The sequence below is a fragment of the Narcine bancroftii genome, chromosome 4, assembly GCF_036971445.1.
Source record: "Narcine bancroftii isolate sNarBan1 chromosome 4, sNarBan1.hap1, whole genome shotgun sequence".
Lineage (NCBI taxonomy): Eukaryota > Metazoa > Chordata > Chondrichthyes > Torpediniformes > Narcinidae > Narcine > Narcine bancroftii.
This window is the reverse complement of record NC_091472.1, coordinates 314,888,634-314,914,689: the sequence shown is the minus strand read 5'-3', so window position 1 is coordinate 314,914,689 and position 26,056 is coordinate 314,888,634. Positions and strand designations below refer to the sequence as shown.

Here is a 26,056-nt window from a genome sequence, read left to right as displayed (position 1 = left end):
TCTTGAATTCTGGCTCCGATACCTGGTTCCCATGAGCCAGTCTCAAGCAGTGCATGCAGGTCCCCCAATTGCAAGTCACCCACAGCCTATGTTGGTTCTTCAGCCGCTGGGCCTCTTGCTGGTTTGCTGCCATGGTCATTTTGGCCCACCACAGGTGAAGTTTGGCCAAACTGAATCCTCCCAAGCAATTAAGGAAGACCAATTATAAGGAGTTCCATTCCTCAGCAAAGCTACTGATAAATGCAAGTCAGAGCAGGAATCAGACATCTGGCCCATTGAATTTAATGCACCATTCAATAAGATCATGGTCATGGACTCAGGTCCACTTACTCGACTGTTCCCCATGAACCTCAATTCCCCTTCTATTCAAAAATCTGTGCCCTAAATGAATTTCATGAGGCAACCTCTCCTACTTTCTTGGGCAGAGAATTCCACACATTCATTACTCTCTGGGAGATACAGTTCCTCTATATCTAACTTAAAGGGGAGGCTCTGTCCCCTGTTTTTGATGATCCAAATGCTTTTTTATTGTGCTTGGTTTCTGCTTCACTCACAAGGCAGTGAACCCCAGACATTTACTAAAGTCTGAGAACCCTTCACACTGTTCTAATAAACTTGTCAGCATTGCCCAGAACTGAAGCAGGCCCCGCAACGCACCCTGTTCAGGCTGATGACCAAGTATCCATCTGAATTCTGTGTTAAAAAAAGATCCTTACATCTTCTGAATGGATTTAAAGATTCTTCCACAGATGTTCACATCCATCCCTGGCCTCATCTTCCCTGTGTCTTTTACCCCAACTTTATGTCTCATTTCCAGTTAATTGCCAACAGGAACGGAATCGCTCAATCCAAGTTACTTACCCAATCTTGCTCAACTCTATCAAAGAAAAACACAAGAAACAGGAGCAGGAGGCGGCCACCTGGCCCATCGAGCCCACTCTGCCATTCAATGGTTGATCTGGCCGTGGACTCAGCTCCATCTACCTACCTTCTCCCCATAGCCCTTAATTCCCCTACTATTAAAGAAATTATTTATACTTGTCTCAAATATATTTAAATGAAGCAGTCTCCACTGCTTCCATGGGAAGAGAATTCAAAGATCCCCTTGCATTCTTCCAGTGAGTACAGTCCCAAGAGACTCAATCTCTCTTCATAGACCAACTCTTTCACCTCCAAATCAACTGAATCTTCCTTCAACCTACATTCCATGACTACAAAGTAAGAGTTTCATCCAATGCTTCCGAAAACCATGCCAAAACCAATAACACCTCGTGTACTGTGAGCAGTTTTGGGCTCCTCATTTAAGAAAAGATGTGTTGATGTTGGAGAGGGTCAGAGGAGGTTCACAAAGACGATTCTAGGAATGAAACAGTTGTGGTGGCTCATCACTAGGCAGGCGAACTGGCCCCACTTATAGGCCACGTGGCGGGGCAGCCAGCCAAAATGGCGCCATCGGGCGGTGTTCCCTTCCTCCCAGCACAGGGCTCAGAAGCCCTCGCTGGGGGACCACGTGATGCCCAGATGACATTATCGCCCTCCAGCGCGGTTCTCAGCCAGGTCCGGGCTGGAAGTACAAGTACAGCCCAGCAGCCTGCAATAAACTAGTCTGCTCACTGAGCTCAACCCGTGTGTTATTGCAGGAGCCGTGTAGCCGGCGCTACAATTGTTGACCCCGACTGGTTCAAATGTCATTGAACCCATCATGAGCGAGTCTGGGATCAGCGCTATGCCGTGAAACTGCCCAAATTCTGGGTTCAGGAGCCAGAGACCTGGTTCGGCCACGCGGAGGCTCAGTTTCACCTCCACCAAATTTCGTCCGACATGACCAAATTCTACCATGTGGTCGCTGCCATGTACCAGGCCACCGCCAGACGCGTACTGCACCTCGTTCAGAACCCACCCACCGAAGACAAATATGAGACCATCAAGCGAGTGCTTACCGGATCCCATGGACTATCTGGACACCAGCGTGCCGCTTGGATGCTGCACCTCGACACCCTGAGGGACAGGTCCCCGATGGGGCTGATGGACTAGATGCACGCGCTCATGGGTGAGCGCACCAACTGCCTACTCTTTGAGCGTATTTTCCTTGACCATATGCCTGGGGACATCCGGTCGCTGCTAGTTCAGGAGAGCTTCACCGACCCGAGGAAGTTCGTCCAGAAGGCCCAAGAGCTATGGCTCACACGATTCCCGGAGGGCTCAGTGGTCCAGCAGGTCACGAGCACTATCACGACAAGCCCATCCCTAGCGCTACGGTAGAGCATCCAGCCTCTGCAGTGGCCCCCAAGAGCATAACCAAGGTCACACCATCCACTCCAGGCCTCTGCTTCTACCACCAGCGCTGGGGAGACAGGGCTCGGAAGTGTCGTCAGCCCTGCTCATTCCAGGGAAACGATCAGGCCAGCCGCTGTTAATGGCTGCAGCGGCTAGCCAAGGACACAGCCTCCTCTACCTGTAGGACTCAGTCAGCTGCCGGCAGTTCCTCGTTGAGATCAGCGTCATCCCGGCCATGGCCGTCGAGTCCAGGAACCGACCTCATGGACCTCCCCTCCATGCGGCCAACGCAACAGAAGTCCGGATGTATGGAAACGAGACAGTCCACTTCCAGATCGGCCAACAAAATTTCGCGTGGAGGTTCACCGTCTCGTCCCTCCCGACTGCCATCTTGGGTGCAGACTTCCTCATCGCGTATGGGTTTCTGTTGGACATTCGAGGTAGATGCCTGGTAGACGCCTGTACCTTCCAGCCATTCGCCTCGACGCCTCCCACTCGGAGCAACCGCAGATGGCCACGATCAGCATGCCCAGAGATGAGTTCCAGCGAATCCTGGACTAGTTACCGACACTCCTCAAGCCACAGTTCTCCGCTTCCTTGTCACGCCACGGGGTGTTCCACCACATCCCCACCCAGGGCCCACCAGTTCATGCCAAGGCACGCTGGCTCCCGCCTGACAAGCTCCAGGTTGCGAAGGAGGAGTTTTCGCACCTGTTGGAACTGGGGATCATTCGGCATAGGGAATGCTTGGAGTAGTATGTGAGTGGGAAGAAAAAGGTTGAGACCGGTGCGGACTCGAAAGGCCGACATGGCCTGTTTCCGCTCCGTAAATGGTTATCTGGCAGTCCGACCGCCCGTGGGCCTCGCCGCTCCACCTGGACCCGAAAGCCTCTAGCGGCTGGCGTCCCTGCAGACACTATCGACGGCTCAACGAGGCAACCGTTCCTGACCGTTACCCCATCCCTCACATCCAAGACTTTACGGCCAACCTTCACGATGCGAGGGTTTGCTCCAAGGTTGACCTGATGCACGGATATCAGCAGATCCCGGTGCACCCTGAGGATATACCCAAGACGGCCATCATCACCCCCTTTGGCTTGTTCGAATTCCTGTGCATGCCGTTCGGGCTCAAGAACGCCGCTCAGACCTTCCTGCACCTCATGGACTCTGTGGGCAGAGACTTGGATTTCGTCTTTATTTATTTGGACGACATCCTCATCACCAGCAAGGACCAGGTGCAACACAAGGCACACCTACGTGCCCTTTCCTCCTGGCTGGCCGATTTCGACCTTACCATCAACCCGGCCAAGTGCCAGTACGGGAAAGAGTCCGTGCAGTTCCTGGGCCATACCATCACGGCTGAAGGAGCCACGTCCGCCGCTGCAAAGGTCGCTGTTATCAGGGAGTTCCCATGCCCAGACAGCCTCAAGGGGCTGCATGAGTTGGCGGGTATGGTCAACTTTTACAACCACTTCATCCCAGGAGTTGCGCGCATCATGCAGCCGCTATTCGTCCTCATTGCAGCCAAACACAAAACGCTCGCTTGGAACCCAGAAACCTGCACCGCATTCGAGGCCACCAAGGATGCCCTCGCGAAGGCCAGCATGCTCGCCCACCCGCATGTGGCATTCTCTGTCGATGCCTCTGCCACAGCCATCGGTGCCATCCTGGAGCAGCAGGTGAATGGGCATTGAAAGCCGCTGGCATTCTTCAGCTGCTTGCTCAGCTCGCTGGAACGCAAGTATAGTGCCTTCTTCCACGAGTTACTGAGCATGTACCTGGCAGTGCAGCACTTCCGCTAATTTTTGGAGGGGAGGACTTTTACCATCTTCACCAACCACAAACCCCTCACCCAGGCGCTCGTGATGGCAAAGGATCCCTGGTTGGACCACCAGCAGCGTCACCTCTCCTTCGTGTTGGAGTTTACCATCGACATTCGGCACAAGGCGGGGAAGGACAATGTGGTTGCCGATGCACTCTCGCGACCTGCCATCTGTGCGCTGACACCCGGCCTCAACTTCGACCAGCTCGCCTCCAAGACCGCTATTATGGGCCTCCGGTTCCAAGACCTCCCGACTCCGAGTGGCGAAGGCACCATCTTGTGCGATATCTCCATGAGCACCCCACAACCAGTGGTTCCCCAGCAGTGGCGCAAGCAGGTCTTCCGTCAGATCCATGACCTTTCACATCCGTCCATCGGGTCCACGGTCCGGATGGTGGCAGAACGGTTCGTGTGGCATGGGCTGCAGAAGCAGGTCGCGGGCTGGGCCAGAACATGCACCCATTGCCAGACGTCCAAGGTGCACAGACACACCAGGGCACCCGTACAGGAGTTTGAGCACGTCGGGAACGGTTCAGCCACATTCACGTGGACATAGTCGGGCCCTTACCCGTTTCCTGGGGCAACCGTTACCTGTTTACGATGGTGGGCCACACCACTCGCTGGTCTGAGGCGATCCCGATGCCAGACGCCTCCACCAACTCCTGCTCCTGAGCACTGTTTTATGGTTGGGTCACCCGGTTCGCTGTCCCGGGTCACCTCACCAGCGATCGGAGTGCCCAGTTTACATCTGTGCTCTGGGCACAGCTCGCCAACAGGTTGGGGATCCAGCTACACTGCACCACGGCCTACCACCCGCAGGCCAATGGACTGGTCGAACATCTGCACCGCCACCTTAAGTCGGCACTCATGGCCTGCCTCACCGGTCTCGACTGGGCGGACGAACTGCCTTGGGTGCTTCTGGGCATCCGCTGCACTCCCAAGGAAGATCTGCAGGCGTCATCTGCTGAGCTGGTTTACAGTGCGCCGCTGGCACGACCTGGTGAGTTAGTCAATGCACCTCACAATCCCCAGCGGTCGCCGCACGAACTACTACTTCCTCACCTCAGGGCACGTTCGGACTCGTTCAAACCGCCACCCCCACCCAGGCATGACACCCACCCGTCTCACGTTCCTGTCGAACTGCTTTCCGTGGAGTAGGTTTTTGTTCGGCGGGGACCGACCACGGCACCTCTGCAGCGACCGTACGAGGGGCCGTACAGGGTTGTACAGCGTTCCAGCTCCACATTCACGCTGGACATTGGCGGCAGGCGGGAGCTGTTTACCGTGACAGGTTGAAGCCGGCGCACCTCGATCCCGCTGAGCCCATGGTCGTAGCCCACCCCAAGAAGCGAGGCCACCCGGCGAAAAAGGACATTGAGGCTGGTTCGGGGGAGGGGAGGGTGGGACTCTGTGGCGGCTCATCACTAGGCAGGCGAACCGGCCCACTTGTAAGCCACGCAGCGGGGCAGCCGGCCAAAATGGTGCCGTCGGGGTTGTTCCCTTCCTCCCAGCACGGGGCTCAGAAGCCCGCGCTGGGGGTCCACGTGACGCCTGGGTGACGTCAGTGCCCTCCAGCGCGGTTCTCAGCCAGGTCTGGGCTGGGAGCAAAAGTACAGCCCAGCAGCCTGCAATAAACTAGTCTGCTCACTGAGCTCAACCCGTCTGGTTGTGTGTGTTACTGCAGGAGAAGTGTAGCTGCCGCTACACAGTTAACTACAGCTCTTGGCCTGGACTCATTGGAATTTAGGAGAATGAACAGAGATCTCATTGAAGCATTTTGAATGTTGAAAAGAGGCGTGGACGGAGTAGATATAGAAAGGTTGTTTCCCATGGTGGGAGAGTCTTGGACAAGAGGTCACAACTTCAGAATTGAAGATCATCGGCTTAGAACAGAGATGAGGAGGAATTTCTTCACAAAGAGGGTGGTGCGTCTGTGGAATTTGTGGTTGTGTGAGTGTATTTAAGGGAGAGATTGATAGGTTCTTGATTAGCCAGGGCATCAAAGGTTATGGGGAGAGGTCATGCAGTGAGGCTGAGTGGGAAAATGGATCAGCTCATGATTGAATGGCAGGGCATACTTCATGGGCTGACTGGCCTCTTTCTGCTCCTACATCTAATGGATAAACTAAAGGCCATTTGGCCCCACTGTGCCTGCATTGCTTTATTTTAAAGCAGCAACTGATTCAGGTTCACTCCATTTTTTTTTCCTGAAGAGGTCTATTAGCAAAATTACACCTCATTACAAAGGAACAACAATTTACCCACAACGGTAAAGCAGAAAGTAGCGGCAGAGAGTTTAAAACAACCTGCTGGAGGAGTAAAACACAAAAGTCTGCAGATTCAGTGATTGAAATAAAAACACAATGCTGGAGAAACACAGCATAAGCTTTGGTTGCAAAGATAAAGATCCATAACATGACTCAGGCCTGAGCCCTTTATCAATGAGCAAAATATAGGCAAGTGCTTGAAAAAACAAATGGTGGGGTGGGGGGGAGGTGCGCAGGCCCACAGGCAGGAGGTAACAGGTGGATAAAGGAGGGAGGGGACTCCGGCAAGCTTTGGGGGGGGGGGGGTGGGTGGCTCTGAATGGAGAAGGGGTGGAGAGCTGGAGGAAAGGAGACACAGAAGGATTGGGAAGGGAGGGAGAACGAGGAGTGGGCTAGCAGAAATCAGAGAAGTTGACGCTGATGCCATCTGGCTGGAGAGTGCCCAGACGGAATATTAAGTAATGAACTCGGTAGGTCAAGCAGCATCAGAGGGAGAAAAAGAATGGTTGACATTTCGGGTCGGAGCCATTCAAGACAGAAGATTCCCGGCATAAAACGTCTGCCGCTCTTTTTCTCCCACTGACGGTGCTCGACTTGGTGAGATCCTCCAGCAGACTGCTTACTGCTCCCAGAATCTCCATCTCATTGTTTCTGCTGTGAAATACATTCAATGCTCTTTTTGATTTATACAAATAACCTGGATTCAGAGACAAACCACATAAATACTAGAAATAGCAAACATCAGGAAATGTGGGGAATACTCAGGAGAGGGAGAAGTCCAAGGAGAATTAGGTTGTTATAACAAGTTAAATACCACTGATCTGAATCATTAACTGTTCACAGATGACGCCAGACCGGACAGGCACTTCTAGTAACACACTTTCATTCATTGACTGTTCACAGATGGAAACTGTTGCAAACGCTCAATAGATGAGACAGAAACAGTTTCAGGTCTAAGACCTTGTGTTAGACCCAAAATGTTCACTCTACTTCTCTGAACTGCCGAGTTTTTCCAACATTTCTATTTCCATTTCCACCACCTCCAACACGATCCCATCACCAGACATATCTTCTCCTCCCCTCCCTACTCTCTGAAGAGACCGCTCCCTCCAAGATTCCCTCATCCCTTCCTAATAATGGACCCCTAGGTACCTACCCCTGTAAGTGCAGGAGATGCTCCTCTTGCATCCACACCTTTTCCCTCATCACCATTCAGGGCCCCAAACAGTTCTTCTAAGTGAAGCAACACATGTGAACCTGCAGGGGTTATCCACTGCATCCAGTGCTCCCGTTGCAGTCTCCCGACATGGGAGATCATTTCGTTGTGCACCTTCACTCTGTTTGCTGCAAGGACCTCCCAGTGGCCAACCATTTCAAAGCCCTGGCCCATTCCCACACCGACATGTCTGTCAAACCAAGGCTATCTGCAAATCTGAGGATCAACACCTAATATTCCTTTGGGGCACTTGCCAACCAGACAGTATTAACATGGACTTCTCCAGTTTCCGTTCAGCTGCTCGTATCTCTCGGTCCTCCAGCTCCTGACCCCTCACCGTTCAGAGAGATATCCCCTCCCCCACCACCACTCAGCTTCTTCTGCCCTCCCACCCGTATCCACCTGTGGCCTCCAGCCTGTAAGCCCTGCACTCCTCTTCCTCCACCACCATTATTCAGGCGCCTGCCAGCTTTTTGCCCATATCTTGACTAAGGTTTTAGGCCCAAAACATTGGTTGTGATCTTTGCTCCAAAAGGAGCGCTGAGTGACCTGGTGTGTTTCTCCAGCACATTTGAGCACTGAACTACATCTATCCAGCATTTTTTTTTTGTTGCTTATTTATGACCTGTTTTCTGGTAATAAAGGGCACTGCTTTGAAGTTTGCCAGAAAAACAAAACTCAAACATGGGCTGGGACAGTGTGCATAAAGGTGGTGGATGAAGAATAAGGGAAGAATGAATTATATGGTCTAATTAAAAAAGGATGCTGGGACACAGTGGGTGTCCGTGTAGGGACACACATCTCAGTGCAGCAAGACAAGTCAAGAATATTCTGCTGTAAAAACAGCATTCGAGCTTGGCTGGAGCAATGCACAGTTATTGCTAAACCTTCATTACTTGTGGCATCCAGGATCAAACACAGGCTGCTGGAGGCTAACATCTGGCAAACATTAAGCCCTTGAAGAGGGAGCGGAGGAGATTTACGAGAATGGCCTCAGGGATAAGGGGGCTTCACTTGCGCAGAGGGTTTGAGAAAATAAATGGTGGTGTTGATACTGGTTTGGGCCCAAGAAGCAGAGATACCTTGTCCAGCACTCCTCTGCTGGGCCCTAGTGCCCAGTTGTTACGGCAACAGCCCTGTATAGGTTTAAACTGCCTGCAGAAAAGGGCAGAGTTTGTTTAAAAAAAAAGCACTGAACCTATGATGTAGAAAACGAAGCAAGTTTCTCCAGCCTTGTTTTCACACTGAACCCATGGGTCTGTGCCCAAGATGCAGTGCCAATGGTTGGCAGCCCAAACCACAAGGGGATCTACAGGAGAGGGATAACACCACCCTGTGGAGAAGGAAAGGCTGGGTGAAGATGCTGCAGGGTAGGGGACCTTAGCAACAAAACAGTGAGGGGCTCAGCGTCTGTAGGACACTCCGGGCTCGTGAGAACCAGGGATCGGGACCAGGACTGTGAGGGTGCCGATGGTGAGCAAAAGGCTTTGGGCGCTGACAGCTTCCTGATCGTATCGGGGGGTGGGGAGTGTCTGAGGAGGGAGTCTTGGACACCTAGAGCTCAGGTTGACCACTGGACGAGGAAGGAGTCCAAGTGACTACAGGGGCACAGGAGGTAGCAGAGGAGGTGGGATCCACAGACACTCTGTGTCACTGAGGGGTCTTGTCTTGCTTCTCTTTCTCTTCTCAGTGGCAGACTAATGACACCTCTTTTGCCTTTAGAGGAAAACAAAAGCTAATGAATTTTCTTTATTTATGTACCTTCAAGGAAGAGGTACAGGAGCATAAAAACCAGGACTGCCACACTGGGAAACAGCATCTTCCTGCAGACTGAGAGACTGTTGAACCATTCTAGAAACCCGTACATTAATTTTATACTTAATTTGGATAGCTATGTACTGTATATAGCATTTGTGGGTAGGTTGTATTGTGTGTGTCTGCATTCGGGGATGTGCTGTTTTGTTGGTGGACCTCTGAGGGTGCTCTGTGGCTTAAAGACCAATGCAAGAGGTGAGCTGCAGGCGACTCGAGGTGAGGAGCCCATGGAGGCTGTGGGCTGCTGGAGACTGGCTCGAACTGGCTGGAAGGGTACCAGCTATTGGAACCATAAAATATAGAGACAGGGTAGGTCCGCATTTGGAGCTCAGGTGGCCAGTGGTTTGGACTGTGGTTGCGGAAGCGCTGAAGGCAAATCTAAAGACGCTCGACTCGGGGGGGGATGATGTGGCGTGGACACCACTCTTGCTTCTCTCAGCCTGACTGCAAGCCTGACTAAATGGTGCTTAGACAATTCCCGCCAGTGGCAAATCTGTCTGTCTTGGAGCGGGCAAAAAGAAATTTCATGTAACAGGACACGGTTTCATTACTATGGTTACAAATTGAATTTTGAAATGTACTACAAGGTGACAATATGAACGGTGTTCTCTCTGGAGCAGATATCGTTAAGTCATTGGTAAATAGGAAGATACTGCTGCCATCGCCATGTGTTCACTGTTCACCAGCAGGAGGATCAGTGATCGGAATACACATGTAATGTTAATGGCAAAAACAACAGAGGACAAGAGTAAGAAAAGGTATACAGCAGGAAACAAGCCCTTCAGCCCACTAGGTCTGGGCAATCAAGTACCTATTTACAAGAACCCATATATTTTACTCATGCCACATTCTCAGCAACTCGTTACCAGTTCTACCACTCAGTCAAACATAAGCAGCAATTTACAGTGGCCAATTAACCCATCAACCAGACATGGAAGAAAAGCTGAGCCTTTTCCATTTACTGAGAAAATACTGAAAATATCAGGAATGTATTGCACAGAAAACAGAATAAACAATCCTTTTTCTTTTAAAGACAAATAGCAAGGTAACAGGGCCTTTTGGCCCACGAGCCCGTGCCGCCCAAATACCCCAATTAACCTACAACTCCCGCACGTTTGAATGGTGGAGGAAAATGGAGAACCCGGGAAAAACCCACACAGATGCAGGGAGAATGCACAAACTCCCAACAAATAGTGGCTGTTGGCACTGCAAAAGCTTTGTGATACAAACAAAGGAAAAGTTGAGCAGGTGAGAGGATAAGTGGGAGGGACTCAGTGGGTCAGGGCAACATCCGTAGGTAGAAATCGTCAGTCAACATTTCACATTGGGACCCTTCAACAAGACTAAAGTAAAATAAAAAGGGACAATATTATATATAGTACATAAAAGGGGGAAAAGCGGGGGGAGCAGCTGTCAGGTGTCAGGACACTGGACTGAAGGTGGTAGAGGAGGAGAGACAGGAAGAGTGAGAGACCATGAGATTGAGGTGGGGTGGGGGGAATTAGAGAGAAAAGCAAGAACAGCAGAAAGTGAAGAGATGTAAATAATAGTGGAGGAGGGGGGGTGGGGCGGTTACCTACATTTAGAAAAAAATGGTGTGGATCTTGCTGGGTTTGACGTTGTCCAAGAGGAATATGTCATTTTGTTCCTCAACCTTATGTATGGTCTCACCCCGACAATGCAGGAGGTGAAAACAGACATGTCTGTATGGGAATGGTGAAGGGAATGAAAGAGAGAGAGAATGGTGTATGGCCACGGTCAGGAGGTTCTCCCATGGCTCTGATAACTGTGGCTTCCTTTCTGCTGAATCTTGATTCAATTTCCTATTGCAAGATCCTGCTAACTCTGCTTCCGCCCCTTTTCCACAGCCCTTCCTCAGTCAGATTTCTATACGAGAAAAATTTTTAAAACTTCATGAGAAAAGATGCTCTTACCCAGAGTTCCAAATCTGAACAACTCCTCATGCAGGAGTACACGCACACAGAGGATGCCATGCTCTCACATGAGCCACTTTCCTGTGGCAGTAAAACAATGATCAGGATGTGAAGCCCCTCCTCTTCCCACTAACTTCCAAGGATGCTTCAGGAGCCCAATACCAACTCCACAAGGCCAGGCTTACCGCTGATGTCCTCCAGTTCATTGTTTTGTAGGAGCAGGGTGACGAGCTGAACTCGGGAGCAGGAATGGAAGACGGGGACCTTCTCCAGAACATTGTAGCTCAAATTCACATACTTCAGTTCAGACAGCAGCTGAGTGAGGGAAGGGACAAAATAACAAATTATTGGAAATGATTAAATAAGACCATAAGGAGCAGAAATAGGCTATTCAGCCATCAAATCCGCCATCCCCACTCCCCTTCCTTTTCCTCATATCCTTCAATACCCTGGCTATTCAGATACTCTATCTAGCAATCTCTGCCTTAAATACACCCAGCACATTGGCCTCCGCACTGGTAGCAAATTCCAGAGGTTCACCACTCTTTGGTTAAGGACATTCCTCTGCAACGGTTTTAAATGGGCACCTTTCAATCCTGAATACCTTTTCCCTCTGCCTGAAAGCTCTGATTTTGCACCCTATAACGTAGCTAAAACCGATAGAGACGCTCAGAGACATGCAGGCTTAATGGGCCTCTTCTTAAGAGAATATAACTGTGCTTTTAAAAGTAATCCTGGACTGCTTGGTCAAGTAGGGCAACATAGACGTGTTTGACATTCTCCGGTCAACCAGAGGAGTCGAGAACGCTTCAACCTGCACGGAACACACCTTGAGCCGTTAGACTCCCTGGGCTAACAGGATGCATGAAGAAATACTGTTACATTTTACAGCCTTCCTCTTGTACCATATTCTCTTCCCAGATCTTCGGATGGACACTGGCTCTCACCTTTAGATTCTCTGCACAGTCCCGGATTTGATTGTGGCTCAGGTCCAGAGTCTGTAACATGTTGAGTAGCTCCTGCCAGAAGTGAGCAAAAGAATTTAAAAAAAAGATACAGTACCTAAACCCAACAGTCTAAACTTTCTATTACAGGGTTCCAGAACAAATAACATTAGCACCAAGAGCAGTCAGGAACATTTCAGGTCATTTTCAACCTCTTGCAATTCTTAAGATGATCAAGAATCTCTAAAAATATTTGACTGGGCAATGCATCAGTAACTGACTGCAGACTGAAGGAACCGTTTCCCAGGGGCAAGAGGCAACATGTACGTAACTGACAAGAGACAGAAGGGGGAAAACACAAAAATGAGTGGAGTTGTAGATAGTGAAAGGATATAGCAAAAACACTATGCTGGAGAAACTTAGCAGGTCAAACAGTGTACTTTATGTGGCAAAGATAACAATACATACCCAAATTTTCATGCAAGCCTTCATCAAGGTATGACAAAATGTAGGCAGGTGCTGCTAGAGGAATAGCATACAAGAGCAAGGATGTAATGTTGAGATTCTGCTGGTGAGACCTTACTTGGAGTACTGTGTATGGTTTTGGACCCCTTACTTAAGAAAGGATGTGCTAGTATTGGAGAAGGTTATTGAGGTTTCTTGAATGAAGGGATTAGCATCTGAGGAATGTTTGACAGCTCTTGGACTGTACTCATTGGATTACAGAAGGATGATGGGGGGACTTCATAGAAGCATTTTGAATGCTAAAAGGCCTGGACAGAGTAGATGTGACAAAGTTGTTTCTCATAGTAGGGGAATCTAGGGCAAGAGGCCACAATTTCAGGGCATCAATTTAAAACAGAAATGCAGAGAAATTTCTTTAGCCAGAGGGTCGTAAGTCTGTAGAAATTGTTGCCACAGGTGAGGGAGTCACGTGATGGAGTAGTGGCCGGACGGTGAACTCCAGCCCTCTCCAGAAAAGTCGGGAAAAACAAGAGAAAATACAAAGGCACAGAAATACAAGTTAAAGAAAAGTGAGTATAAAGGTGGAAAGAAGATGGAGACAAAAGGAGAAAAATCAAAATCAACGGAAAGAAGAGAGGAAGAGAAGACAACGGAGGAAAAAGGTGAAGGCCTTACCTGTCCGAAGAGGCCCGCTGCGGAGAGAAGACCCCACTACCTCAGGTCGGTAGAAAGAGAACTACAACAATGGCTCGCTGAGCCGAGTAAAAGTGCGCAACCGCGCATGCGCGACTCCTCGCGCATGCGCGATGCGAATGAAAAAAAACACACCGACGGGAGGGGGGACCAGCTGGGGAGTCGATCTCCACAGCCGGCAACGACAGCTGCAGAACACCTGCAGCAAGAAGAGACCACAGAAGACAATAGAAACAAGAAAGAAGAGGAGGAAAGGGCAGCAAAGAAACAACAGATGGTCAACCTAGAGGAAGAAGAAGAGGAAGAGGAAGAGTACAGGGAAATAGAAGAAGAAAAGATAGGCAAGGTAAAGGAGGTACTTGCTCTTGTTAGAGGATACATGGAGTCATTTAAAGAATGGCAAACACAGGAATTCAATGATTTAAGAAGAAGAATAAACAACACAGAAAAGAAAATAAATAAAATGGATATGACCTTAACAGAAATGGGGAAAAAAATGGACAAGATGGAAGAACGGGCAATAGCAGCAGAAATGGAGGTAGAAGACTTAAAAAAGAAATTGGAGGAATCTAATAAAAAAACTAAAGAGACACAAGAATTACTAGCCCAAAAAATAGATATAATGGAAAATTATAACAGAAGAAATAACATAAAGATAGTGGGCCTTAAGGAAGATGTAGAAGGCAAGAATATGAGGGAGTTTATAAAAGAATGGATCCCTAAGGCCCTAGGATGTCCAGAACTACAGCAAGAAATGGAAATAGAAAGAGCACATAGAGCATTGGCCCCTAAACCACAACCACAACAAAAACCAAGATCTATTGTAGTAAAATTCCTAAGATATACTACAAGAGAAAAGGTGCTGGAGAAGACAATGGAAAAAGTAAGAGAGGGCAACAAACCACTGGAGTATAAAGGGCAAAAAATCTTCATTTATCCAGATATAAGCTTTGAACTCCTAAAGAAGAGAAAAGAGTTCAATGCAGCAAAAGCGATTTTATGGAAGAAAGGATATAAATTTACACTGAAGCATCCTGCGGTATTGAAAATATTTATTCCAGGACAACAAAACAGACTATTCTCGGATCCAGAAGAAGCACGAAAATTTGCAGAACAATTACAAAAATAGACTGAGGGATGAAGACGGGTAATGAGAGCAAAAATTATCACGATTGATATGTATGTGGGTAAAGACAAAAATAGACTGAGGGATGAAGACGGGTAAGGAGGGTAAAAATGACCACGATTGATATGTATGCGGGTAAAGAGGTATAAGAGTGAATAGAGACAACGGGCATATGTGAAAGTATCTGTAATTAGAGGAAAACATAGAAAGTATAGACAAGAATTAATAAGGGAAGGTAATGGAATAGAGAGAATAAGGAGGGAACTAAAAGAGTGACCTTTGTGACATATAAAAAACGAAATCTTTTCTGGGGGGGGCTGGGTGGGGGGAAAAGAGCGGTCACTGCAAAATCAGTTGACGCTTGCGAGTGGATTCGCAAATCCAAATGGAGAGGGGAGATGTGGTTGTCCGACAAGGGATAAAGGGCAACTCAGGAGGGGAAGGGGAGATTGGGGATAAAGAAGATAGAAATAGGAGAATAAGGAAAATGTTGGATGTTGTAGGAATGTTGTCTGGTAAAGAGTTGAAAATAAGAAAACAGAAATGGAAAAGGAGGAAAGGTAATGATGGAAAAACGGAAAGAGAAGATAAACAAAATATAAAATGGCTACGCTGAACTATATGACTCTAAATATTAATGGAATACATAACCAAATTAAAAGGAAGAAACTACTAAATTTACTGAAAAAGGAAAAAATAGATATAGCATTTGTCCAAGAAACACATTTAACTGAATTGGAGCACAAGAAATTAAAGAGAGATTGGGTAGGACATGTAACAGCAGCATCGTATAATTCAAAAGCAAGAGGAGTGGCTATATTAATTAGCAAAAATGTGCCATTTAAAATAGAAGAGGAAATAATAGATCCAGCAGGGAGATATGTTATGATAAAATGTCAGATATATTCAGAGCTTTGGAATCTACTTAATATATATTCACCTAACGAAGAAGATCAAAAGTTTATGCAAGATATCTTTTTGAAGGTAGCTAATACGCAAGGGAACATACTAATAGGAGGGGATTTCAATCTGAATTTGGATCCAAATATGGATAAAACGGGGAAAAAAATTAACAGGAAGAACAAAGTAACCAAATTTATAATTAAATCAATGCAAGAAATGAAACTTGTGGACATATGGAGGAAACAAAACCCAAAAGAAAAGGAATACTCATACTACTCGACTAGACATAAAACATACTCAAGGATAGACCTATTCCTGTTATCAGCCCACATACAAGGGAGAGTTAGGAAAACGGAATATAAAGCTAGACTATTATCGGACCACTCACCCCTGTTATTGGCAATAGAGCTAGAAGACATCCCTCCAAGAATGTATAGATGGAGATTAAACCCCATGCTACTTAAAAGACAGGATTTTAGAGAATTTATTGAAAAACAATTAAAAATGTACTTTGAAGTAAATACGGAATCAGTGGAAGATAAGTTTATACTATGGGACGCAATGAAAGCATTCATTAGAGGGCAAATAATAAGTTATGCAACCAAGATGAAGAAGGACTATAATCAGGAAACAGAGCAGTTGGAAAGGGAAATAATAAACATAGAAAAAAAATTAGCAATAAAGGAAGATACAACCAAAAGAAGAGAATTGGCGGATAAAAAAATAAAATATGAAACATTACAAACATATAAGGTGGAGAAGAATATAATGAAGACAAAACAGAAATATTATGAACTAGGGGAAAAAACACACAAAATCCTAGCATGGCAGCTTAAGACAGAGCAAACTAAGAAAATGGTATTGGCAACAAGGAAAAAAGACAAACAAATTACATATAATCCAAAAGAAATTAAGGAAAACTTCAGAGAATTCTATGAACAATTATACCGAACCGAAAACGAAGGGAAAGAAGGGAAAATAGATGAATTTTTGACTAAAATTGAATTACCAAAACTACAAATAGAGGAACAAAATAAATTAACAGAACCATTTGGAACAGTAGAAATACAAGAGATAATAAAAAATTTACCAAATAATAAGACACCAGGAGAGGATGGACTCCCAATAGAATTCTACAAAACATTTAAAGACCTAATAATACCGCCCCTCCTGGATGTAATCAACCAGATTGATGAGACACAAAACTTACCAGATTCATGTAAAACAGCAATAATTACAGTGATACTAAAACAAGGGAAAGATCCACTCTCACCAGCGTCATATAGACCAATATCTTTGCTAAACACAGATTATAAGATAATAGCTAAACTATTAGCGAACAGATTAGCAGAACAGGTACCGAAAATGGTAAATTTAGACCAAACTGGATTTATCAAAAAAAGACGCACAACAGACAATATTTGTAAATTTATTAACTTAATTCATGCAGTAGAAGGAAATAAAGCACCGGCAGTAGCAGTTGCTTTAGACGCAGAGAAGGCCTTCGACAGAGTAGAATGGAATTACTTGTTCAAAGTATTGCAAAAATTCAGTTTACCGGAGAAGTATATTAATTGGATTAAAGCATTATATAAGGGACCGTTAGCGAAAGTGACAGTAAATGGACATGTATCAAAGCAATTTAACTTAAGCAGGTCAACGCGGCAGGGATGCCCACTATCACCATTATTGTTTGCGCTAGCTATAGAACCACTAGCAGAATCGATAAGAAGAGATAATAATATAAAAGGAATAAAAATAAAAGACAGGGAATATAAAATCAGTCTGTTTGCGGATGATGTGATAGTGTACTTAACAGAACCAGAACTATCAATAAAAGAACTATATAAGAAATTGAAGGAATATGGAGAAGTGTCGGGATACAAGATAAACGTAAATAAAAGTGAAGCAATGCCTATGAATAACGCGGATTTCTCAAAATTTAAGGAGGAATCCCCATTCAGATGGCAAACGCAGGCAATAAGATACCTAGGTGTGCAAATAAACAAAAATCTAGGCCAATTATATAAACTCAATTACAATCCACTAATGAAAAAATTACAGGACGATTTAGAGCATTGGAAAGAGCTACCACTAACACTGATAGGAAGGATAAACTGTATTAAAATGAACATTTTTCCAAGGATACTATACTTATTTCAGGCATTGCCAATACAACTGACAGAAAAATTCTTCAAAGAGTTAAAGAAAATAATAAGGAGATTTTTATGGAGAGGGGGGAAACCGAGGATAGCACTAGACAAATTAACAGAATGGTATAAAAAAGGAGGCTTACAATTGCCAAACTTCAAAAATTATTATAGAGCCGCACAATTAAGGTACCTACCAGATTTTTATCAAACAAGGGAAAAACCAGACTGGACGAGACTAGAATTAGATAAAATAGGGGAAAAGATACCTGAACACATATTATATAAATGGGACGAAAAATTGGTACAACATAGAACTTCTCCAGTATTACACCATCTCCTCAATATATGGAAGAAGATTCATGTAGAAAGAAATAAAATAAATTACCAAATACCAAAACTAATATTGACGCAAAATAAGCTACTCCCTTTTACAATAGACAACCTTGCGTTTAGAAAATGGGAAAAAAAAGGGATTAAAAGAATAGAAAATTGTTTTTCAGGAAGTAGATTCTTATCCTTTGAACAAATGAGAGATAAGTACAATATAACGGGAGATACAGCGCTGGCATATTACCAACTGAGATCCTACTTGAAAGATAAATTAGGAAGCAACTTGAGTTTACCAGAGGGAAGTAACCTTGAATATGTGATTACAGATACAATGTTAATCAAAAGATTTATAAAAAATATGTATATTAAACTGCAAGAAAAGGAAAATGAGGAAACAAATGGTAAAACTAAACAAAAATGGGAACAAGATTTAAATATAAAGATAAAAAAGGAAACATGGGAGAAGTTATGCTCTGGAACGATGAGAAATACAATAAATACGAGGCTGCGTATGATACAATATAATTGGTTACACAGACTATACATTACACCGCAAAAGTTAAATAAATGGGACCCAACAGTATCTGATAGATGTTTTCGATGTAAAAAAGAAAGGGGAACAACAATTCATGCAATCTGGACATGTGAGAGAGTAGAAAAATTTTGGGATGATCTCAATCAGATATTAAATAAAATAACAGAAAACAATATACCAAAGAATCCAGAGATCTTTCTCCTAAGTAACATAAAAAATAAAGAATTTGGAATTGACTTGGAGGATGCACAAAAAAGATTTGTTAAGATAGCCCTAGCTGTAGCAAAAAAATGTATTATGTCAACCTGGAAATTGGAAGATAATTTGAAAATACAACAATGGTATATAGAAATGAATAAATGTATTCCATTAGAAAAAATAACATATAGTTTAAGAAATAATATTGAAATATTCGAACAAGTATGGGAGCCTTACATTAAATACAATAGCGAAAACCTACCGGGAACAAACATTACCTAAGTTGATGGAAGGAGAAGAGAAGAAAAAAATGGACTCAGTAGAATTTCTGGTGTATTTTTGTTGAACGACAACATTGTCTAACTGAATTAATGCAACCTAGATTGTATAACTAAAATGGATGAGAGGGGGGAGGGATGGGGGGGTGGCTTGGGAGGAGGGAGGGGGGAGGGAGAAAAAGTCACTGTAAATGTGTGGAAAAGAAAAAGTGTATATCATGGCTATTGTGATTTATGGTGTGAAAAATAAAAAAGTTAAAAAAAAAAAAAAAAAAAAGAAAAAAAAAAAAAAAAAAAAAAAAAAAAAAAAAATTGTTGCCACAGGTCAAGTCAACTTTATTTATCATCCTGCCATGCTCACACGGTAAACACGAGATCGTGTTTCCCCAGGACCATGGAACATATTTACATAGATACAAGTTAGGAAAGCAGTTAACACATTAAAATATTAAGGTATTAAGATGTATACATGAAAGTCCACGGGGCACTATCCACATCTGTTCTGGGAGTTCAGGATCCTGATTGCTTGTGGGGAAAAAAGTTGTTTCCCACTCTGGATGGCAGAAGGGAGAACAGTTTACATGTGGGATGTGTGGAGTCTTTCTCAATGTTTATTACTTTCCGCCAGCATCGAGTGTGGTAGATGTCCTTCATGCTAGGAAGAAGTTCCCCAATAGCCTTTTCTGCTGAGTTCATTATCCTCTGCAGGGTCTTGTGGTCTGAGGTGGTATAGCAGTTGCATAGGATACTCTCAATACATCCTCTGTAGAATATAGTGAGGATGGAGGGTGGAAGATGGACTTTCCTCAGCCTTCACACGAAGTAGAGGCGCTGCTGGGCTTTCTTAGCTATGGAGCTGGTGTTAAGGGACCAGATGAGATTCTCTTCCAAGTGCACTCCAAGGAACTTAACACTCTTGATGCCCTCAACGGCTGCACCAATTAGTGTCTGCACTTTGCCTCTGTACGCTGCCTCCTCATTCTAACTGATAAGGGCCACCAGTGTCGTGTCATCTGCCAACTCGATGATGTGGATCGAGCTGCGTGTGGGCTGCACAATCGTGGGTCAACATAGTGAACAGCAGTGGACTGAGCATGCAGCCCTGGGGGGCCCCTGTACTCAGTGTGGTGGTCCTGGAGGTGCTGTTTCCGATCTGGACTGCCTGAGGTCTCCCCGTCAGAAAGTCGAGAATCCAATTGCAAAGGGAGGTGTTTAGACCCAGCAGCTCAACTTCCTTATCAGGCACTGAGGTACGATCGTGTTGAATGCTGAACTAAAATCAATAAACAGCATTCAGACATACGAGTCCTTATTTTCCAGGTGGGTGACGGCTAGATGGAGGGCAGTGGCATCGGCCGTGGAGCAGTTGGACATGTATGTGAACTGCAGGGAGTCCAGTGATGGGGGTAGCAAGAGCCTCTTGAAGAACTTCATGACTATGGACATGATGTGTCAGTGGAAGCGAGATCAATGGGTGTGGGGGTGGAGGGAAGTATGCAGTAAATAGCAGGACTTTTGGGAGGACTGAGATCTTCGGGTGCAAGTACAGGGGACACAGGTACATTGTTTCCTGACGGTGGCATTGCAGGTGAACCGTGTCTCAGCCTTTATAAATCAAAGTATTGAGTATAGGAGTTGGGAAGTTATGTTGAAGTTATTTAAGACAATGGCCTCACCATTGGTCACCTAACTACAGGAAGGCTATCAATAAGATTGAAAGAGTGCAGAGAAGATTTACTATGATGTTGCCAGCTCTTCAGGAATTGATTTATAGGGAAATATTAAACAAGTTAGGACTTTATTCTTTGGAACGAAGAAGATTAAGGGGAGATTTGATGAGGTTTACAAAACTATGAGGGGTATTGACAGAGTAAATGTGAGTAGGCTCTTTCTGATTAGATTCAGAGAGATAAATACAAGAGGACATGGCTTTAGGGTGAAAGGGGAAAGGTTTAAGGGGGAATATTAGAGGGAACTTCACTCAGAAAGTGGTGGGAGTGTGGAATGAGCTACCATCTGATGTGGTGGGTGCAGACTCAATCTTGAGTTTTAAGAATAAATTGGATAGATACATGGATGGGAGGGGTCTGGAGGGTTATGGAATGGGATCAGGTTATTGAGACTGGCTGATTAATGGTCGCCACAGACTATAAGGGGAGAATGGCCTGTTTTCTGTGCTGTAGCATCCTATGGTTCTACAGTAAAACCCCTGTTATCTGGAATTCAAGCAACCCGCAGCCTCAAGCAACTGGTTAAAAAAACCCAAAAAATAAATAGGTGAAAAAATGAAAGTTTAAAATTGGCGCTCCTCACCATTGGTTCACCAATCATGCAACATGTAATCTCAAGCAACCAGAACATTCATTTATCTGGCATCTATAATCCCAATTGGTGCTGGATACCAGTAATTTTACTGAATGTAGCTCCCCGAATGAGGCACAGAAGTGGATAGGCTGGTATCAAAGGCTTACAGAATGCATGCTTTAATTAACTGGGCCATTGAGTATAAAAGTCAGGAGGCTATGCTGCAGGAAGGATGTGGAGGCTCTGCAGAGAGTGGAGAAGAGGTTCTCCAGGAAGTTATCTGGATTAGAGAGTATTAGATTCAAGGAGAGGTTGGACATACTTGGAGAATTTTCACAGAGCATCAGAAGCTGAGGGGGGAGAAACATACATAATTATGAGCAGCACGGATAAGGTCGATAGCAAGAGTCTTTATCCCACCACCATGGGATGGAAATATCAAATACTGGAGGGCATTGCCTTAGGAGAGAGGGAGAAACTCTAAAGGGGCATGCAAAGCAAGTTTACCAGTGGTCAGTGCCAGGATGTAACAGAACCAAACGCAAGAGTGACATTTAATAAGCAATTTGAGGCATGAAAGGCAGGTGATGGAGGGATACAGATCAATTAGGCATCCTGGTTGGCACAGATATTGTGGGACAAGGGCCTGTTCCTGTGCTGTACTATTCCACATTCTATCTTCCTTATGAACTACACTCTGAAGATCAACCAATCCTAATGTCATCCCCCGCAGCAGAGGTCAACGTTTTGGGGCAGAAAGAGTTCATGTTTCAGTTCAAGGACCCTTCATCAGGATCTTAGGGCTGAAACGTTAGCTCCATTTCCCCAGCTCTAACCTGCACACGTGCTCTCCAAACATCAACACTGGAACACAGTGTTAAGGGACCTTTGCACCCGATACAACTCATGCCATCCCTTCCCTGGGAGAATCTGATGGGATACAGTGGAGAGTTATGGGTTTTGCATCTAGTTACCTGGGATCAAATGATGGGATGTGATAGATGGGGCTTTACTCTATTTAGAACAGGTCAGCATAATACAGGCCTTCGGCCCACAATGTTGTGCCTCCCACATAAACCTCCACTTTAAATTCATCCATATGCTTGTCCAGTTTATTAAACTCAGTCAAGAGAGAAACAAGAATTAACATTGCAGGCACATGATCCTCAACAGTAAATAAAAGGTTTTGCTGGGAGGTCAGTAGCCCAAACTATTGTGGTATTACCTTTTCTATAATCGCTGCCTAACCAGTGTGCTTCCAGCAGTGGGGGGCAGCATCTCCAGATGAAGATCTATCCACCTGAAGCAAGTCTGTTTTTTAAAAAAATCTCCATTGATGCTGCCTGACAAATATTTACAGCATTTTCAGTTTGTTGTTTTTCATTTATGGGTACCAAACCCATGACTGAAACAGATGCACAGCACCAAAATGGGTCTTTGATCCAGGCTGACCTTTCTGCCCATCTACACTAATCCTGGCTGGAATGAAAGGACCTCTCTCTCTTCAGCATCTGAACATCCACTGAAGGGGCATTAGAAAGGCAGATCATGTCCTTGGCCCTCAGAATGAAGCAGCCTAACCTTATTACACTGGACTAACCTTGCAATAGATGGCTTGAAAGAGCATTCTCAACAGTGGCCGTACGGTCCCCTCGGGGAGTCACAGTAGCACATTTAAGTAAATGCCTTGTTTTGACTGCTTTGCAGGGAAGGGGGACCCGTGAACTTTAAGCAGAGTTCTGGGACAGTTGGGGGTTGGGGGGCGGGGGGGTGGGTGGTGGTGGTTGGATAGCCGAGAAAAGGTTAACAATGGGTGGTTTAGTTTGGACTCATGACTGGCACCCTTGGCAAGCCATCAGACCAGTGAAACACAACAACTGCAGACATTGGAATCTACAGCACACAATGAGAAGCCACGGGACTCAGCAGGCCAGGCAGCGTCTGTGGGGAGAAACGATGACTGCCCATTTTTCTCTGTGGATGCTGCCCACCACATCTTACCAGTGAGCTGTCAAGCGAGGTGATGAAGTTGTTGCTGAAGTTGAGGGTGTGCAAGTCCAGCCAGGGGAGGGCAGAGCTCAGGTCACCTCCACAGGCAGAGATGATCTCCTGCACAAGAGAGAGAGAGAGAGAGAGAGAGAGAGAGAGAGAGAGAGGGTTAGCAATGCAAGGAACCAGGAATTGGAGTAGGCCTTGTCATTCAAAATGACCACTTCTGCCCAAGCTTTATCTCATTTGACCACAAGAAGAGTTGAAACAACTCGCAAATTGGAGGAACACCTCATATTGTGTCTGGGTATGTATTTTTACCTTTGCTACATAAAAGACACTGTTTGACCTGCTGAGTTTCTTCAGCATTGTGTCTTTACTTCAACCTGGATGTCCACAGATTTTTGGGGTTCTGTGCCCTGCCTTGTCAAGGTAAGCATGCCATGCACTACCTTCATCTACTCTGCCTGCAACCCCAGGTCTCTTTTTTCATTCCTCAGTGCCCTGCCATTTCCTGCTTCCAACAGCTTCCAAAGTGCACCAGCTACACTTTCACTGCCCAATGGGACAAGAGAAACCGGTTCAACCAGAGCTTTCGGGAAAAAAAGGATTGAGTATGGCAGTGAGAACATGATTTTTCAGGTTATGACTGGACAGGGCCCCTCACAAAAATACCTCTTATACTTAGAGGTTGAAAGAATTTGGGGGGGGGGGGGGGGAAAATAACCATAATTTCAGGAGTGGCTCTCAGAAATGGCCACAGTGAACAGTGACAGCATCTTACAAACAATTTGATAAATTGGGCATCTATCCACGAAAATGAGACAAACATCTAAGTTTCTGGGGGGGGGGGGGGGGAGGGAGAATAGTGGTGGATGTTGTGGTGAAGCATATTAAAGAACAGCAGTTTTTTTTCTGTTATTGGGTCTTTTTTTTGCTGCCATGTTTCTTTCTATTTTATGGATGTTTATTTTTGTTACTTATGATTAACATTAAACTAAGTTGGACTCAAAGGTTTGAGGAAACTTTTTTAAAGAACTAAATAAAATTTAAGTAACCATATAACAATTGCAGCATGGAAACAGGCCAATTTGGCCCTTCTAGTCTGCACTGATCCAAGTCCCCTCCTCTAATCCCACTTATCTGCCCATATCCCTCCATCCCCCTCCCATCTATATACTTATTCAACTCTTTCTTAAATGACAAAATTTCCCCGGCCTCCACCACCTTTCCCGGAAGCCCATTCCACACAGTAACCACTCTCTGAGTAAAGAAGTTCCCCCTCATGTAACTCCTAAACCTTTGCCTGTCACTCTCAACCCATGACCTCTGCCAGAATCTCCAGTGTTGTGATGGTTCAATCTCTTCAGCCTCCTGAGTGACCAAGGTTTGGTTTTGTGAACATGTTTGGGGAATCATGCCAAGAATTATCAAATCCTTCCCTCCCACCATTTAAAAACAAACCTTGATTAAACCAACTATCAAACATCCAAACTTTGAAGATAATCTCTGTCCCAGCTTTTCACTGCTCAGGATTGCAGCTACAAGCAAAGGGCAGCAATCCCGTTAGAGTCAGGTTCTTAGACTCAAATTCAAAAGTGACGCACACCATGGGAGTGCCGCACTGCCAGAGGTGATGATCAGCAGATGAAATGTCATCTGTCTGCTCAGGTAGACACACTCAATGCTGTGAACTTCTGAACAGTGGGGAGATTACCCCAGTCTCCTGGCCAAAATCTCCCTCGAGAGATCGAATGGGATTGGGTCAATGTCAGTGCTGTGTTATGGGACCTTGCTGTGCATTATGAGCAGACAGTGTTTTGAAACCAAAATCCTGCAACTGAGGGTCTGTGACTGGTACCGGCCACCAGAAACAGGGAGAACACCTCTTGCTGAGAAGCAGAGATGATGACCCTACAGAACAGTGACCACAGCAGTGAACCAGCAAGGGGCTCAGCAGCTGAAGGATCATACAGTGAAGGTGACCAGGGCAGCGGACCACCAGAGGGCTCAGAGGCGGAGGGACCCACACAGGCGCAGGCAACTTGTGTGTGGTCAGGGGACTCGCACAGGTTGCAGGCGATTGACTCATGGGAACCAGTTATCAGAGCTAGAATTTGAGATGGTGCTGAAGACAAAAAGGGCTCCCGAAGGGCCCCCGGCACTGAAAGTTTCCTGATTGTGTCGGGGGTTTAGATCTGGAGCTCGGGTGGCCGTTGGATCAAACAGGAGTCTGTGCGGCTACAGAAGCTGCGGGAGTGGCTGGACGTGAATCCATGAACACTCAGTACTTCTGAAAGGACCCTTTTTGCTTCTCTTTCTCTCTTGTAAGGAGCACCAGGTGATGTTTTTTTTTTTTTAAAAAAAAAATTATTTTTCACACTATGAACCATACTGACCAAAATACACACAAACATTTCCCTCTTGAATATACACAGTGTCATTTTCTCCCCTTTTCCATGGTGACTCTTTGTCTGCCCTAACAGTAGGGAGAAGGCAATTTCGAGTCATATTACACATTCTGCAATATTACATGACAATAATGGAATCTTGAATAATACATTTCACTGACTGCAAGGCACTGGCTAGATAGAGGTGGTGAAAGGCCATTTACAAAGCACTATCCAGTATTCTAATATTAAACCAAACTCTCTAGCTGTTTGGTTCGAGCAGAGAAGACACACTCACCTTGATGGTGTTGATGCAGTGTGAACAAACAAGGATCTCCAGCATTGTGTAGACACCCCGCAGTCCTCGTAGGCAGTGAGGGGGAATCCGCTTCAGCTGGAACACAGCAACAGGTGTAC

General features: G+C 45.6%; 1 protein-coding gene across 2 annotated transcripts in view; it reads right to left on the bottom strand.

The window, feature by feature from the left end:
* stk11ip (serine/threonine kinase 11 interacting protein) overlaps positions 1-26,056 on the bottom strand; it is a 125,862-nt gene that overhangs the window by 85,723 nt on the left and 14,083 nt on the right. For both annotated transcript variants that reach the window (XM_069935989.1, XM_069935990.1), the window contains exons 5-8: positions 25,938-26,033; positions 23,262-23,369; positions 12,279-12,350; positions 11,517-11,646 (exon numbers count right to left, since the gene is read on the bottom strand). In XM_069935989.1, the coding sequence (XP_069792090.1) occupies positions 11,517-11,646; positions 12,279-12,350; positions 23,262-23,369; positions 25,938-26,033 (406 nt within the window). The remainder of the gene's footprint in view (positions 1-11,516; positions 11,647-12,278; positions 12,351-23,261; positions 23,370-25,937; positions 26,034-26,056) is intronic.